Below are 18,458 nucleotides of genomic sequence, written 5' to 3'. Positions count from 1 at the left end.
AAATACATACTCCCTCCGTCGCATAATACTTGGGACGTTAGGGTGGACACGTAGTTTAAGAAACTAAAAGTGGGTCCATTTAAAACATTTGTTTATTATATAAAGGATTCTCTTTTGTATTTTTATATTGTAAGAAAACAAAAAGTGGGGAAAGTGGGGGTAGTGAGGAGAAAGAAAATGTAGGATTTAGTTGGGTTTTGGGGTTTGTCGTCCTAAAGAGAGTATATGAAAATATTTTTTATTAGTGGACCCATTTCATATTTAGTAAAGTGTCAAGTATTTTGGGACAAATGAAAATGGTAATTGTGTCAATATTATGGGACGGAGGGAGTATCATCCAACAGAAGGAACATATCAACCAACAAAAGAAGCATATCAGCCAACAAAAGGATGAAATCAGCAAACAAAAGCAACAAATAAGCCAACAAAATAAACACATCAGCCAACACAATGAAACATATAAGCCAACAATTAAAATATACATATCAACCAACAACAAAAGAAAGATATCAGCCAACTAAAGAAATATATCAGCCAACTGATGTCTTATAGAAGCCAACAAAAGGAACATATCAAAAAAAAAAATTAAAAAAAAACATATCAGCCAACAAAAGGAATATATTAGCCGACACAAAAACCATATAAGCCAACAAATGAAACATATTAGCCAACAAGTAAAATATATCAGCTAGCCCGCCGCACGCAAAGGCAGCCTGCACCCAATACCTTCTCTGATCTAACTTTTGTAGTATAAGGGGTAACTTTAAATACTTTTATGATAAATTTAACCCGTCTTGTAATAAATTGACGTACACCCGCCTTTTTGGAGAATTTGTGTTTATGTATTATGTATATTTAAAATTAATCAAATGGTCTAATTTAATGTCATGTTTTAGAGATATCAAGATTATATCTCTTGATATCAATACTATTATTACCAAATCCTTTATCTTTGGTATAATATATAAGATATTAAGCTATGTAAATATATTTGATATTATATTTTGTAATATAATCACACTTATTATTTATTTGATCTTATGAATTATAGAGAGATTGTATTAGGATTATTTGGAAAAAAAAAAGTGAATAATCAACCTCTTCCGGGCCTTATAAGTGGTGCAAGCTAAGAGATTTGAAGAAGAATGAGCATTATATTTGGGGACGAATAGAGTGACTAATTAGAGATAGTCTACAAACAATAAAACAATAGATTGATTATTCTAACCCAATATGGAGTATCAGAACAATAACAATGGCAATACATTTTCTTATGTACGTGATGGGATAACACAAATACTTTTGTTGTTTACACTAAAGACACTGAAAATGAATTTATCCGACCTTTTTTATTTGTCTCACTTTTCTTTTGCTTTCTTTCTTTGAAATTATCCTATAATATAAATGAATTAATGAATCACAACTTTACTTTCACATTCATTACATTTAACCTTAGCGAAAAGTAACATTCCATAATAGACAAAACAAAAGAAAATGGGTCTAAGAAAACAATGCGCAAACAAGGAAGATTTTCAAGAACAACTTTACAAAGTGGCAAAATATAAATATTAAATATTTAAAATCCCTTAGAATATCATGGTTTATCCAAAGTTTCATCTTCATTCTTAAGATCCTCTCCATTAGCATGTACTTCTTGTTCCTCCTTCAATTCTCCCTTTTCTTCTTCCTTCTCCTTCTCCTTCTCCTTCTCCATCTTCTCCTTCTCCTTCTTCAATTTCACCCTTTCTTCCTTCAATTGATCATCCATCTTCGCCTTTTTAAGAGCTTCCACCAAATTTTCTAAACAATCATCAACATCTAACTCAAGAGACTTCGGCATCAAATTCTCAGCTACATCAGCAGGATTCATCTTAGTCTCTTCTAAGAATCCCTTTATAGTCTCAAACAAACGATGCGTTTTAACATCTAGATAATTATTCGCAAGCACCTTAAACGACTCAAAACAACAATACGAAAGCTCAATATGAACATCCATTCGTCCCCTTCGAATAAGTGCTTGATCAAGCTTCTCAATATGATTTGTCGTAAAGATTATTAGCCTCTCTTCTCCAACAGCAGACCAAATCCCATCAATCATATTCAACAACCCCGAAAGAGTAACTTGACTCTTTTTGTTCTCTCCTTGAACTCGATCCTTCAACACTTTCTTAACCTCATCCTTTTCATCTTCATTTGTTTTAGCCTTTTCCTCCTTCATGGACGACCTTTGCCCTGTTAAATCAAGTGAACAATCAATATCTTCAATCACAATAATCGACTTATTCGACGTCTCAATGAGTAGCCTCCTTAATTGAGTATTGTCCGCGACCATAGTTAGCTCAAGGTCATAAATGTCATACTCCAACAAGTTCGCAATAGCAACAATCATGGTTGATTTACCCGTGCCAGGAGGTCCATACAAGAGATAACCACGCTTCCACGGCTTTCCGATCTTAGCATAGTAATCCTTTGCGTTACTAAATCGAACAAGATCATTCATGATGTAATTCTTCTTAGACTCGGCCATACCTAAGGTGTCGAAAGTGGCCGGATGCTTGAACTCGACATGGCTCCATAAGGTCCATCTACCACTAGTTGCTCCTTTTTGTTCCTTAACGTTGGTAAACAACTTTCTTTGTCGTTTTCTGATTGTTATTGCTTTGCCTTCTTCTATTATGTAAGCCATGTATGATTTGGTGATAAGATCTCTATTGCGGCCATGAAAAGTGAGCTGAAAATTCCTGTTACAATGATGAATCAAAATATTGATATCAGGCTCCGTTTATTTTAACTTATTTCAAGTCCAATAAATTTAACTAATTTCAAATAAAATAAGATATGGTCTATAAGATAAAGGTTGATAAGTTTAGATTAAATACAATATGGGTTATCAAGTTGCAATAAGGTCCAATATAATAAAACCTTATATACTTTGTAAGTACAAGTACTAATAAGTCATAAATACAGATAGAAATGGCTAATGCTATATGTTTTCCTAAGGGCTATATAGTATATATAAGCATTAAATATATTCTAGAAAATTGTATAAAATTAGGAATTCATGACAAAAACACATGTAAATCAGTGTAATTAGTACTTATATTTTTATGATTTTCTAAATTTATACGATTTTGTAATGTGTATTTAATGCTTATATGTAGCCCTAAAGGCCATGTGTAGCATTTTCTTATAAAAATGAAGATATTATCTGGTTAAAATGAGAATTAAATCCCTATGGTAATTTGTATTTTGTGGAAAATAATTTCCTTCAAACAATTTCTAGTAAAAGACCAAAAGTTATTTGTTTTTTTTTTTTTTGGTGTTCTACCCGGTTCACCCTTTGAACTAATCCGGATTCGAGGATCAGTTCTAGGTGGTTAGGTTATATTCCCCTCCCAATTGTTGTTGCGGGGGATCAAACACGCGGTTCTCCCTACCAAGTGTAGCCCCAATCACCACTACACCAACAACCAATTAGTAAAGTTGGTTTTCCTAAAAGAATTTGTAATTCATGAGAATTTTGAATAACAAGGGGATGTAGGTAATTAATTTTCCATCTTTTGTGGAAAATTTTGAATTTCAATGAATTTTCAATTCCTCCATTTTCACGTACTTTTTATTATTAATTAAATAATTATCCCATTTGCAAATTCGTATAAATTTTCAATTCCCACATTTTTAAAGGTTAAACAAGCAAGCAATATAAGTGTGAAAATGATAAAAAAAAAAAAAAAAAAAAATATTAAAAAGAAAAAATGCATTAATCAGTAACAAATTGCAAATGACCAGTCAAAGTAAAGTAGATGAAAAGTTTCAAAAAAAACTGATGACAGTTATAAGGATGGAAATTTTTTTGTAAAAGAATTCACTACAAGAATATATATTATTGTTTAAATATGCATATTCAATTTTTCACAAAAGTATACTAGTATAGACGTATAGTAAAAAATATTTATAACACAAAAATAAACTGTATTTTTTTATAATGGAAGCACATTATAGAGAAAATAAAATTTAAAAAATCAACTACTTAAGGAAGAATTGTAAATTCCTTAGGACTATTATCAAAATTCTATATACACTAATAAAAAAAAAGTTAATTATTGAATATATATACATATTTGTACCTTCTATCATTCGATCCAGGGTAGATATTGATGGTTTGACTTCTGGAAACACTTCTACGACATTTCCACCATACCTTAACTCCTTCATATTCATCAAATACCTCTTCATTATCAGCTAATCCAAGCACTAAATCCTTTCCATCCTTGACAAAATTACCCTTTAATCTCCTCGCTTTTTCGGAAGTCTTTTCACTAAGGTATGTTTCAATGATAGTGAACGCCTCGCTTCGATTAAATCGTTCACCGGTAAACTCTTCAAAGGTTATATGATGATATGGAGAGAAAGAACTCAAAAATTGATACATGTAACGATAGAGGATGGATGAGATCGAGTTTCGCCATCGATGAGGAAGATATTGCTCGTACATAGCCTTAACAAACATTATGGATGCTAAGAACGACCCAAATTTTATGAATAAGTGGTTTGTGTTCATCATCATCAACAAATTTTTTTCTAAGATACGAAAGAATGTTATTTTCCTTTTTTTTGGACCTCCATTTTGTACTAAAATATCCATCTTTTGGTATGAAAAAAATAAACTACTAAGCTAACTTTCATCATAATGAAGGATATATATACACATACTTATATATGTCTAGGGAGCGACGACTTTAAAAGTCTTTAATTAGTTAATTATGTACATAAATTAAGCTATATTTATTTCTATTATTCTCTACTTGGTCTATATTTAATTTTATTGTTTATGTACATTTAAAATTAAAATGGTTATTAAGCAGCTTAAAAGGTCAAGAATAAGAAGCTGACAAATTAGGCGTTAGGTATATTGGAAAAATTTACTATTGTGATACATTTTTCATATAGATCTTACCATATTATGTAGAAAAATAACATATCTTAGTGATAATGTAAAATAGAATTATGTTAAGTATTGATATTGAAATATTATCTTATTAGGAAGTTTAGGATTTAGGGTATTTAGGAGTGTTATGTTGTTATTGTATAAATAGTTTATTGGTGATCAATAATAACGAGAAGCCAATAATATTAAACATTTACTCTAAACTTGTCATTAAGCTTTGTCATGCACCATGCATGATGATTCCTGTTAAAATGCTATAGAATTAACAAGAAGTCTATCTCACTGATATATTTATAAATTACAATCGTGTTGTTTTTTTATTGGCAAGGTGATGCGTAGTCTCTACACATAGTGGACAACTGGGCATAGGTAGAGGACAACGTACAAGTCCTTGCGGTCAAAGACCGATGTAATTTCTTTAATATACTCGGGTGTCCTTAAAAATCGATACTATCTATTTAATATGTATTGTTTTATATTGGCTAGATAATTTATTCTCTCCTACTTAGTGGGCAACTGGGCATAGGTAGAGGAAAAGTTCGTTGTTGCAGTCGAAAATCAATGTAATTTTTTTAATACACTCGAGCATCTCTAAAAATTGAAACTTATATATTTTGTGGTTATTATTTGCCATTATAAGTTTCACACTTTTGAATTCGAGAAATGGGTTCATTTTAAACCATGTTTAATTAACTTCATTTCCACTAGTTTAGGAAAATAAGTTATTAATAATAAGTTTATAAAAATATTGATAAGTTTTAATAAAAGCTATGCAACCAAAGATTAATTTACAACTTAAGTTATAACCAATTCAAACAGGTTCCATTAAGTTGTATTACGTATTACTATTAAATGCTTTGTAAGTTTAAATCAATGGAATTAGGTTAATGTAAACAACCTTAATAATTTTAATCGTATTAATGTGAAGGTAGTCATGAAGATTGCTCATTCAAACATACTAGGTAGATCAACTTTTGGATCTTTCATGTAAATGTAGATTGTTTTTTTGGGGCAGGTGGTGGACTGGTGGTTGTTAACATAGATATATATATAGAAAGTATGCTTAGTTTCTCTTAAAATAAAGGGGGGATCAAGAGATAGAATTTTGTAGATCGGGGTTATATTAGAGGTTATTAATTATGGCTCGGTCAAAGCCCTGCTCAGCTCAGTCTGAAAAAAATTGCGTGTTTGGACAAGCTTTAAAATACCTTTTTTAGTTCAAAACTCGAAATCGACTCGAAAAAATGAAATGCGAGTTTGGACAAGCTTTAAAACACTTTTTTAGTTAAAAACTCAAACTCGACCTGAAAAACCTGTTTTTCCGTTTATGAGTTTGTACATGAGATTGATGCTAAGGCCCAGCTGGCCCAACCTGAATTTTGATCACTCGCCTCTTAATCATTTATATGGTGCACCTAAAAAATAGGCACACCACGTCTATAATATGAACATTTAGTAACAAAAAAAAATATGATCACGTCGCAAATAATGAAAATCAATAATATTATAAATCATTAATTAAGATATCTAACATGTATTGTCGATCTCGTTAATTATAACAACTATATCCATGGTTATCAACGAAATCAATCAAAACAAAGAGAATGAAAAAAAAATAATGGGGAGAGAAAATAGAGGAGAGAGAAATTATGTATTGAAATTGATTTGAGAAGAAGAGAAGAGAAGAGAAGGAATTAAGAAATTAGGAAAATTTTAGAAATGGAGAAGGAAAGTTTATCCGGGAAATAAGTGAAGAACATTGAGAAAGGAAGAGGGGGGATATGTGAAATGCATCATTTAGTAACTAGTCCACAAAGAAATAGGCAGAGCATGGTCCACCTTAAAATTTGCCTCACCTCTAGGTTATATTATAAAATACCTCAAATCTATTATTTGTGTAGTCATGTTCAATTTTATTTTACAACTTTATCTCAATTTGGCCCCGCGCACTTTGTGAAGCTAGTTTTTAGTGAAGTTAAATCATGTAGAGGAGAGAGAATGAACTTTGTTAGAGAGAGAAAATCACAGCAGAAATTAATTGTAGAAATGTTTGAAATGACTAAACGTTTTTTTAAGAAAAAAAATATATACTTATAAACAAATATATCAGTTGGGAAGTGATGGTTTTGGAGTTTGGGTCGGATTTGGTAAGTGACGGTGTGGGTAGGTTTCGTTTTTGGTTGGGTCGTGTTTTGCATTTTACAAGTGGACTTCTTTAATGGGCCGATGTTGCAGCTATTCTAGCTGTATAAGGATGCATGTAAGACCGATTGTTCTTAATACATTCCTTTAAAGAGTAAGCATTAGTAATAACTTGATTACATTATGTAATTATTGCAGTCATTTTCCAATAATTTTGAAGAAACAGTGGAGGTTTCAGGTCAAGAATAAGGAGCTGACAATTTAGGTTTTGCATGCATGATGATTCGTTAGAATTGCTATTAAAAATAACAAGAGGTCTATCTCACTGATTATATATTTTTTATAGTCAAGGTGATGCGGCGCCGTCACTTTATTGTACCCAACTGGCCAGCTGGGTATACGTAGGTAGAGGACAATCGCCCTGGGCCCTAGAATAAGAGCGGTTTTTTTTTGTTATGTAGTTCCTCTGTTTTTTATTACTCTCTCCGTCTCACAATATAATTTCTATTTTTCCTATTTTAGAGATTCAAAATGTTGTTCCTGTTTTTATTTTTGGATAGTATGTAAAGACCATTATATATATAAGTTTTTAATTATGATATACCATAACATATGTACAACTCACTAATTCTATAAACAATACAACTAGTCAACTAAACAAGTGTTTAATATTTTTTAAGTTTAAATTAGAAAGTACTCCTTCCAGTTTCGAAAGCATGTTACGTTTGGTGGTTTTACACGATTAATAAGGAAAATAAGATAATGAAAAACAATAATTCACATATATAAAATATTAAGGCATTTTAACTTTAAAAATAGGAATATTTGCATTAGAAGTAAGTAAATATTTTTGTAAATAGGTATAGTTGCATTGGGACTTGGGAGTATGCAAATGCTCTCCACTTTCCTTTTGCCATCGTATTTTTTTTTACTTGCTCCATTTTCTTTTTTGGAAATCTTTAACAATATTTTACTAATATCTTCTCTCCTATTGAACCCCCCCCCCCCAACTATCATACTGTAATATTTTCACATTTTCTCTCCTTCCAACTATGATAATTTATTCTTCCACCAACCCAACATCCTTCATATTTTATTACTTTCTATTATTTCTCCTAAAATTAAACTCCGTGCGCGCATAGAAAAATGGAGCAAGTAATAAAATACGAAGGGAATATGTATGAGAGAAATGTGTGGTAAACTAACCCAACCATTTAGCCTAGTTGCAATAATGTTCATGTTTTCTTAACTTAGTACCTGTTAAGATCATCTCCAATGATGAGACTCAATTTTGAGTATTAAAATACAAAACGAGTTGCTATTCACACCCAATAGTGATACCCAACTCACTTCTTAATGTAGCAACTCATATGATATATACTTTCCCAATGGTTTCCTTAAAAAAAAAAAAAATCTAATGGTGAGACTCTATTAAATGTACCAATGTCACTTTCCATCATGGCTTACAATACCCAATTTTTTTTGGGATATTCTATTTGATGGTCTCGTGGTTTTAGAAATTCTACATGAAAGACGAACTTTTTTTGGACTCTCTTCAGTGGCACCAAGGTTTAGAAAAATTGACCATAGTGGCCTTTTTTAGGTTTATGGCTAACATTTTTAGTTAAAATGGTTAACCTTTGATTTTTTTTTTTAATTAAAAAATTATTTAAATTATATTTTAAAATAATAAAATTAAAAAAAGTAAAAAAAACAAAAAAATTCCCAAAAATTCACAGCCACCCCACAAACCCTAACCGTGCCGGAATCCGGCCAGCTACTAACTCCCGACCACCGAAACCATCTCCCAGCCAGCTCTTGACCACCGAAACGAGAAAACCCACAACCTTCGCCCGCATCGCAGCCCGCATCTCCACCAAACAACCACCATAGCTGCCCAGCCCGCATCTCATCACACCACAGCAGCACACGCAGTCGCACAACCCCAACAACAACCAATATCGCAATGGCGCAACCCCAACAACAACCAACAACCAAAGCAGTGCGCGACAGCCACCAATTAAGAATTGCAACCCAGCAGCCCCGTAAGCCCGCAACAACCGAAATCCTTGCGTGATTGTTTGTTGTGGGGAAAGCGCGGTACCGGCGGTGGGGGAGGGGGTCTGACGTAGGTGGGTGAGGGTCGAGGACTTGGGCTGAGCCGGCAGGAGGAGGACGCCGGACATGGGTGTTGGTGGGGTTGTCATGGGTAGGGGTTGGGTTTCGGTGGTCGGGGGTTGGGCTGGGAGGTGGTTTCGGTGGTCGGGTTTTGGTGGCTAGCCGGATTCCGCAATGTTAGGGATTGTGGAGTGGCTAGGAATTTTTGGGAATTTTTTTTTTTTTTTTTTTTTAATTTATTATTTTTAAAATATAATTTAAATAATTTAAAAAATATATATATAAAAAAACAAAAAAAAAACAAAGGTTAACCATTCTAACTAAAAAGGTTAGCCATAAATATAAAAAAGGCCATTATGGTCAATTTTTCTAAACCTTGGTGCCACTAAAGAGAGTCCAAAAAAAGTTCGTCTTCCATGTAGAATTTTTAAAACCACGGGGCCACCAAATAGAATATCCCATTTTTTTTCTTTATATATTTATTTATTTATTTGTTAGAAATTGCTATGACTAGAAATTAAATATATATATATATAAATTATTATAAAAGTGATAAGGGCTGACATATTTGTTAATTGAGACTCAAAATTGAGTATCTAAACTTAGCAACTTTCTTTTTGAGTATCTAAGTTTGGAAACCAACTTATTGGTATCCTTTGCAAATTAAAAAAAATATTTTGTCTCTTCTAAAAAAACTGTAATGAGTCTTACCATTGGAGATGGTCTTAATTCTCAAGTATCAAATAACATAGCAATTCTACTTCACTTAGTCATACTCCCTCCGTTTCGTAATAATTGCAACACTAGGTGTAGCACAAAGTTTTACAAAAATTATAGGGTGGGACCAAAAGATGAATATTAAAATATGGTTATCGGGATATATTTAATTGTTAGTAGGAGAGAGAAAAATTACAAAAAAAAAAAAAAAAAAAAAAAAGTGTAAGTGGATGGGATTGGTAGGAGGAGAAATAATAAAATAGTTGTGGGTCCTTACCAAGTAAAGAAGTATTACAATTACTATAAAACGGATGTATAAAAAAAGTGTTGCGATTACTTACGAAATGGAGGGAGTGTATGATGAAAATTTATTTTCTTCTTTTCGAGTAAAGTTTTCTTTTCTTTTCGTGGTGTTAGTCCAATTGTCAAAAAAAAACTTTACACATCAACCAAAATTAAAAAGTACAATTTTTTTTTTTTTTATTTTGTACTGGTATTTGATAAACAAAAATGAGACAGATGGGATATTTTACAAAACTCTCCTTAATAATAATAATTTTTTATTTTATATCAAATAGCTAATATGTGGTTGGTGCACCCGGTGCATCATACACGTGGTGCACCCGGAAAGAACATTAGGTATATTTAAAAGAACATGAACGTAAAAAAAACATTATAGACATTTATAAAGAACGTGAGCATAACATGTTCTTTGAGTTTGATTATTATGTTATTTGAGTTTGAACTATATGTTATTTACATTATACAATATGTTCTTTAATATATATATATATATATATATATATATATATATATATATATATATATATATATATATATATATATATATATATATATATATATATATATATATATATATATATATATATATATATATATATATATATATATATATATATATATATATTAAATTCAATCACTTGAGTAATCATGAAAAAAAAACATGTTATTTAATTATCATGTTCTTTTTATAAAGACTTTATGTTCTTTGCATAGAGGTGATCAAAGTTAGCTCACCCCGCTTGCCAGGCCCAACCCGACCCGATTTTGGGCGGGTTTTGGACAGACATTTCAGCCTGAAATCAGGTCGGGCCTGCCCGGTCCAAATTTTATTTAGGCAGATTTGAAAATGCATTTTTTATGCATTTTTAGTTGATTTTTTAGGCCTGGCCCGAAAAGCCCGCATTGTCTCACCATTATGGATGGATTTGGGCACAAAATTTCCGGCCCGAGAAGTGGGCTGATTTTTTTATTTTTTTTACCTCAGCCCGGCCCGAAAAGCCCGCACGACCTCACCATTTTGGATGGGTTTGGGTACAAAAATTCTGGCTCAAGAAGTGGGCTGATTTTTTTGACCTCAGCCCGACCTGCCCAATGATCTCTATCTTTATCAACACAAACATATTCTTTTATCAAACATAGGGTTCTTTTTCAAACACATTCAACCACCTGATTAACCATGAGAAATAACATGTTCTTTAATGTATTATCATGTTCTTTTTGTAAGGACTTTATGTTTTTTAATGCCATATTTTTTGTCAAATACAAACATGTTCTTTTTTCAAACACAGGTATGTTCTTTTTCAATCACTAGTATGTTCTTTTTCAAACACTAGTATGTTCTTTTTTTCGCTCATATTCTTTTAAATATGCCAAATGTGTTCTTTCCGGGTGGACTATACTATTTTCATCAAATAGCCTATTACATCTAATCTACTATTTCTTTCAAGCCTTAGTAAAATGTGTTACTCCGTAACTTTATGATAAAAGGAGTACTTATTTAGTGTACATATTTATGAGACCAAAGGAGTACTCTGTAATATATATGTGTCCAAATATACCTTCAAAGTTCATGCCATATAATTAACTAGGTTTGGTCCTGTGTCATGCACAGTAATTTTCAATAATTTTATTTTAAATTAACACTATACTCCGTATTAAATTTTTTGACTTTCGTATATTATATTCATATCAATTGAATGTTGGAAAACAACAAAAATGGCATGAAAAAATCACACTAAGAATTATCACATCTTGGCAAGTATCAATGAAATACTCCCTCCATTTCGTATTAATCGCATCACATTTCTTTTACATCCGTTTCATATTAATTGCAACACTTATATATTTGGAAAGGATCCACCATTATTTTATAATTTTTTTTATTTTTTTTATTAAATCTCTCTCTTACTAACAATATTTTATATTATATAAATCCTCTTTTAGGCCCCACCCTATAAATTTTCTTAAAATTTGTGAATACCCTAGTGTTGCGATTAATACGAAATGGAAGTAGTATCCATATATTATTAATTTATATTCTGTATATGTAAAAGATTTGTTTCTTAAATAAATTATTTTTTTTTCAAAAAAAAAAACAAAGAAAAGAATTAAGGACACACTAAGAGATGATACTGTATCTTTTAGTATATAGTTATTGATTGATTTCAACAACACTAAGTAGTACTTGGTCTAGTGGAAATGATGGTCATCACTTCGTAACCATGAGATTGTGAGATCAATCTCCACTAAAGACAACTTGAGGGTGAGGATTCCCTTACCACCCCCCCAACTCTCAAGGGGCCTTATCTGTATACCCGAATCGAATGTTAATTATAAGAGGCTATGATTTGATAGGGCGTCTTCTTCTTACCTTAAAAATAATAATAATAATAATAATAATAATAATAATAATAATAATAATAATAATAATAATAATTTCAACAACACTATGTAATTTCTTAGTCGGGCTAATGCTTATTAGCCACATGTAAGATGTAACGCACTTAACTTTCACTATTCACTAATACCTCGTGATTTTCGTGAGGAAGTCCCCACGATTCTTCGTTCTTGGTTTGTATTCTTATTTTCATTTGCTTAAAAATTTAAAGACAAATACTTAGTCAATTTATAAATGTTACTTTTTCTATTTTTTATTACTAAGATGGTTCCTTGTTGCTTCCTTACTTCCCTGTTTGTCTTAAGCCCCAAGCTTCATTGTACAAATCCAAAATCCGACTAGTCGATGTCATTGATTAACATTTAATTTTACGGTACCAATCTGATCTGATATGAAAAAAACTTTATTCAAATATCGACTCGTATGGACACAATAACTTAACATAGCTCAACTTTAAAATAAATCCAACCCGATCTCACCGAACTCGATTCAAATACCCGAATTATCATCTCTACTCGTAAACAACTAAACAAGTGACACTTTGGTAATTAAATCAGAAATATATGTCCAATCTAAATGGTTGAATATCTAATTGTCATGGTTATAACTATTTATTCAAATAAAGCAGTGTAAAAAAAATATATATCATATAGAGAACTTTATAACATCATAGTTATAAATTCTTGTAATCCATTCGTCTCATAATACAATATTTATTTTTTTTTTTTGGGGTAAAGCAAAATACAATGCCCCTTTTTATTTAAAGGTTGTATTTTTTGACATTATTACCCTCTTTTTGATGATTTGTCATTTTTTTTTTGTTTGTTTTTTTTTTCTAGTTTCGACATCAATTTCCAATACTTTCTCTCTCTACCTTTTTAATTGCTCCCAACTACTTTTTTTTTTCTCTCTATTTCTCTCTAACCCTACATGCACATATGTACTTCTAATCATTAGTTTTAAGGAATCAACAACTTTCTTAATTCCCGTGTAAAAACCCAAAGAGACATTGTATTATGAGACGGAGGGAGTATGTACTAATCTTATACTCCTTACCAAGTATAGCTTTGTCTAGTGGTAAGGTTTGCATTTCACAATCTTGAGGTTATGGATCAAACCCCACTAGAGACACTTTTGGGTGGGGACTAAGGATTCTCTTAACATTCCTCCCCCCCCCCCCAAATTGTCGTTATGAGTCCTTTTTATTTACCAATCTGGTCAACTGAGGAGTTTTTGTGTAATATCATATTAAAAATAAATTTAGTTATAAAATATATTATCAAATATTGTAGTAATTAACCAAATTGTCACTTAAGGTTAGCTTTTCTTACCAAATTATCGCCGGAACTATTTTTTTACCAAATTGTCACTATGGGTCCTTTTTATTTACCAATCTGGTCAACTAAGGAGTTTTTGTGTAATATCATATTAAAAATAAATTTAATTATAATATATATCATCAAATATTGTAGTTGTTAATCCTCTGCCTCTAAATAAATCAATGAAATTATTTGGATGAACCCTTTTATGCCATAAAAAAAGGAAAAAAAAAAAAAAAAAAAAAAAAAAAAAAAAAAAAACCTCTTAAAAGTCCATCCAAAGTCCAAACCCCCCCCCCCCTCCACACAGTCTTTTTCTAAATATTCTCTTTACAAATAAATAAATCAGGGAAATGAACTTGCCTCTTCCATAATCCTTCTTCAACACGGAAACTCTATATAAACTTCGTATTTGGCGAGCTCCATCACTTTAAAACCTCTATAAATGTCATATTATTGTGAGAACGTCTCATACAAGATTTACCGACTCGTAATCAAATATGGAAATGTTTTCATCACAGTTTGGCTCCGGCCTTGCCGGTTTAATGTTCATATGGACAATATACCGGCATTACCTCCCTCCCAAATTACATGAAGCCATTGAGTATTTCACTTCTCGTTATACTCATAAATTGGCTAGTTACTTCTCCCCTTACCTCGATATCACTTTCGATGAGTACTCGAATCGATTCAATCGAAACGAGGCCTACGACGCGATTCAAAGCTACCTCGGTGACAAATCTTCAACAGAAGCTAAGAGTATGAACGCTGATTATGATGAAGATGCCAAGAGTTTGTTGATAAAATTGGGGAATAATGAGGAGATCATGGATGAGTATAATGGTGTTCAAGTATGGTGGTCTTTTGTCAAACAACATGTTGAACAAACAGCATTCTCTTACTTCAGAAACTCCAATGAGAAAAGGTTCAAATCCCTCCATTTTTAATTAGTCAAACAACTCATGATATATATATTAATTTAATTGATTAATATCTCTGTTTTATTTAATTTGTGTCTTAAGAATTAAGAATATACTTTTTTTTTTTTTATCTTGCAACCAATCATTTTAATATCTTCTTTGTCATCCCATTTCTATCCAATGGTTGAAGTATATCAAGTTTTGGTTTTGTTTTATGAAAAGTTGCTTTACACGGCCAATGCCTCCACACTGGCCCTTTCGGCTTGAGTTAATGGATTAAAGCACTTTGGAAAATTGGGGGAAAATGGAAAAATATTTTCATTCTTAGTGAAATTAAAAACCCGGGACTTTAGATTTAAATTAAAAGTAACATCTTTTTCATCAGATCTAGCTTAGCTTTATGTTTCGGTTTTGTTCGAGTGCCAAATTTAACAGCAAAATTGAAGGTAGTATTGCCTAGTGGGTTCTAGTTAGATTATTTGTTTGGTTAACTTTCATAATATCAATATTTATAATTTTCTAATTTATTTATAATAACTTTATAATACTAGTCGTATAAGTACATTTGATATAGTAATTTAAATCTGTCCTGGAATTATTTATCAAGTCATGTGAGTGATCTAATATTCTAATCACTATTAGAGTAAGATTTTAATTTTATTAATAAATTTATCACATTGATATGAATTCTTATGATTATATTATGTCATTCAAGAGATAAAAACTTTCAAACAGAGCTTATGACTTCATTATTTTACTAACAAATGTTGTGAATTCAAACAGACACTACACATTGGTGTTTCATGCCAAGCACAGAAAGTTTATAATGGACAAGTATCTACCATATGTTCTAGAGGAAGGTGAGGCAATAACAAATCGAAACAGGAGGCGAAAGCTGTATACAAATGGAGATGATGAAGACATGTGGGATAACTACATTGATTTCAAACACCCTGCAAGATTCGGGATGTTGGCAATGGAGGAGGATAAGAAACAGATGATCCTAGAGGACTTACAATGGTTCAAGGGCGCGAAAGACTACTACGCGCAAATTGGAAAGCCATGGAAGCGGGGTTACCTTCTATACGGTCCCCCTGGAACAGGGAAATCAACCCTAGTGGCAGCCATGGCTAATCTCCTAGACTACGACATCTATGATCTTGAATTGACTGCGGTTAAAAATAACAAGCAACTGAGAAGGCTACTAATCGAAACGACTTGTAAGTCCATCATTCTTATTGAAGATATAGATTGTTCATTGGACTTGACAGGACAAAGAACAGAGAAAAAAGAAGAAGAAGAAAAGGCCGACGAAAAAGACCCTTTGAAGAATAAACCTGCAGGAGAAAAAGAAGCGAAAGACAAAAAGAAGAAAGGAAGTGATGTAACTTTGTCTGGTTTACTAAACTTTATTGATGGAATTTGGTCAGCTTGTGGAGAAGAGAGGATCATTGTGTTTACGACTAATCATGTGGACAAACTCGATCCTGCTCTAATTCGGCCTGGTAGAATGGACTTGCATATCGAGTTGTCTTACTGTCGATATGAAGCATTCAAGATGTTGGCTAAGAACTATCTACGGCTTGAATCACATCCTTTGTTCGAAACCATTGGGACGTTGCTGGAGGAAATAGATGTTACACCAGCTGATGTAGCCGAAAATATTATGCCTAGATCAGTCAAGGCTACTACTGCCGAGGATTGTTTGAAGAAATTAGTTGTTTACCTTGAGAAGGCAAAGCAAGCAAAGAAGTTGAAAGCTGAGCAAGAACTTGTGTTGAAAGGTGAAGAGAAGTCAGCATCGGGGGAAATATCTGGTGAAAACAAAATCATCTGAGGAAATAACATACATTTATTATGAGTAAATCAATTGTATTAATTTAATTAGTGAACAACAAATCATGTAATCATCAAGTTGATTTGATAATCATTTACTGTAGAAACATACAGTGGAGAAATAAATCAAATGTAACAAGTATATAAACTTTTGCGTAAACACCACTTTTTTTTTTTTTTTTTTTTTTTATGAGAAGTCGTGAAAAATAGTAATTTCCATTAGTTAAAGCCATACGACATTTACAATTGAGATTATAGTGAGATTCGACCACCCCCCTGTCTCAGTGCCTCACACTTCATTTTTGGGAGTTAGTCAGCTACTCTAACGCGTATCTCAAAACTATAATATGCTATGAGCTTTATTCTTACATAAATAGCCGGTGACATGGCTCCCTATAAAGTGAGCCGTCAATATTTACTAATGCCCTTCCAAACATAAAGAGTTTCTTTTTCACTCCCTTCCCTACCCCTTCCCTTCGTTTCCTTCCTAAAATTGTATCCAAACAAGCTCGAATCTTCGTTCGTCTTTACTATTTCCTTAAAAAAAAAAATTAATTCATTGTGAATTAATAACTTGCACCTAATGAATTTTTGAAACACTTTTTTTTTATTGTATACTAGGTAAGTTGAATGGTCCTATCGCATTGGAATCTCAGCCTTCACGTACGGGTGAACTCAATCTAATTAAGAGGCTGGCTATACTACTATGAGGTGGGGGAAGGGTTAATCGCCTCCCTCTACCCCTTAGTTTGCATATTTTTTGTTTAGAAATGAAACCATCATACATCTAATATTAAATTATGAACTTTTCTTTGTGGAGCCAGATGTACCAAGCATGGTACATCCGGATTTTTGATAAAAGGCGGAATGAACATATAGTTGCTTTGTAAAGAGCATAAAGTTGTTTTGTAAGAATATATAGTTGTTTTACAAAGAACATCCAGCTTTATGCTCTTTTTGTATATCTAAAGAACATCCATAATATTAATAAAGAACGTGATAATATTATGTAATGAACATTATTATATTCACCCACCATATCTAAAGACAAAATTTTAAGAACATTTCACAGTAAACAATGAATATTATGTCACAAATAAAAATACATTACATTGACAATCAAATAACACGGAGATAAAGAATATTATTTAACAGTGTGTTCTTTATAAAATAGTGTCATGTTCATTATTATTAATAGCTTTATGTTCATTTTTTTAATATATCTCTTATTCTTGTAGCACGTTCATTATATTTTAACAATATATTCTTTTCACTTTAGATATATGTTCTTTACAATTCTATACCATGTTATTTTCACTTTAACTAAATGTTCTTTAAATGTCTATACAATGTTCTTTCCGCTTTTTTTTTTTTGAACGGATGTACCACGCACATGGTACATTCGCCTCCATAAACCACTGATTGATTAAATTAGTTTGTAAGACCTAGGTGTTGAGGAAGTCTAAATGAAGTGTTGATATGTATAAGGAAATGCATAACACCCAATTCGGGCGCCATTGAGGAGGAAAAGAAAACGAAGGGGTCCCACGCTATAGTAAAAAGGAAGCACTTTAGCAAAAAAAAAAAAAAAAAAAAAAAAAAAAAAAAAAAAAAAAAACGGCTATTTCACCATATGCCACTGAGTAATTTCGAAATTCACCAAATGCCATCAAACTTTTCAAAATTCTCCAAATGCCACTGAGTTTTAGTATAATATCACCAAATGCCATTTCCGTTAGTTGACCGTCACTGTCCGT

The 18,458-nt window shown here is 31.9% G+C and overlaps 2 protein-coding genes across 2 annotated transcripts; one reads left to right on the top strand and one right to left on the bottom strand.

Moving 5' to 3' along the window:
• Positions 1–1,262: 1,262 nt before the first annotated feature.
• On the bottom strand, positions 1,263–4,724 carry LOC110704423 (AAA-ATPase At3g28580-like). The gene is made up of 2 exons (XM_021882202.1): positions 4,128–4,724; positions 1,263–2,741 (listed from the first exon to the last, which is right to left on the bottom strand). Exons 1-2 carry the CDS (start codon positions 4,643–4,645, stop codon positions 1,595–1,597), a joined length of 1,665 nt encoding a protein of 554 aa, XP_021737894.1. The 5' UTR covers positions 4,646–4,724; the 3' UTR covers positions 1,263–1,594.
• A 9,574-nt stretch (positions 4,725–14,298) lies between these two features.
• LOC110704422 (AAA-ATPase At3g28580-like) lies at positions 14,299–16,920 on the top strand. The gene is made up of 2 exons (XM_021882201.1): positions 14,299–14,870; positions 15,649–16,920. Exons 1-2 carry the CDS (start codon positions 14,446–14,448, stop codon positions 16,700–16,702), a joined length of 1,479 nt encoding a protein of 492 aa, XP_021737893.1. The 5' UTR covers positions 14,299–14,445; the 3' UTR covers positions 16,703–16,920.
• Positions 16,921–18,458: the final 1,538 nt, after the last annotated feature.

Source organism: Chenopodium quinoa, unplaced genomic scaffold (genome assembly GCF_001683475.1).
Source record: "Chenopodium quinoa cultivar QQ74 unplaced genomic scaffold, ASM168347v1, whole genome shotgun sequence".
NCBI classification, from domain to species: domain Eukaryota; kingdom Viridiplantae; phylum Streptophyta; class Magnoliopsida; order Caryophyllales; family Amaranthaceae; genus Chenopodium; species Chenopodium quinoa.
This window is presented reverse-complemented; position numbering and strand designations above follow the sequence as displayed.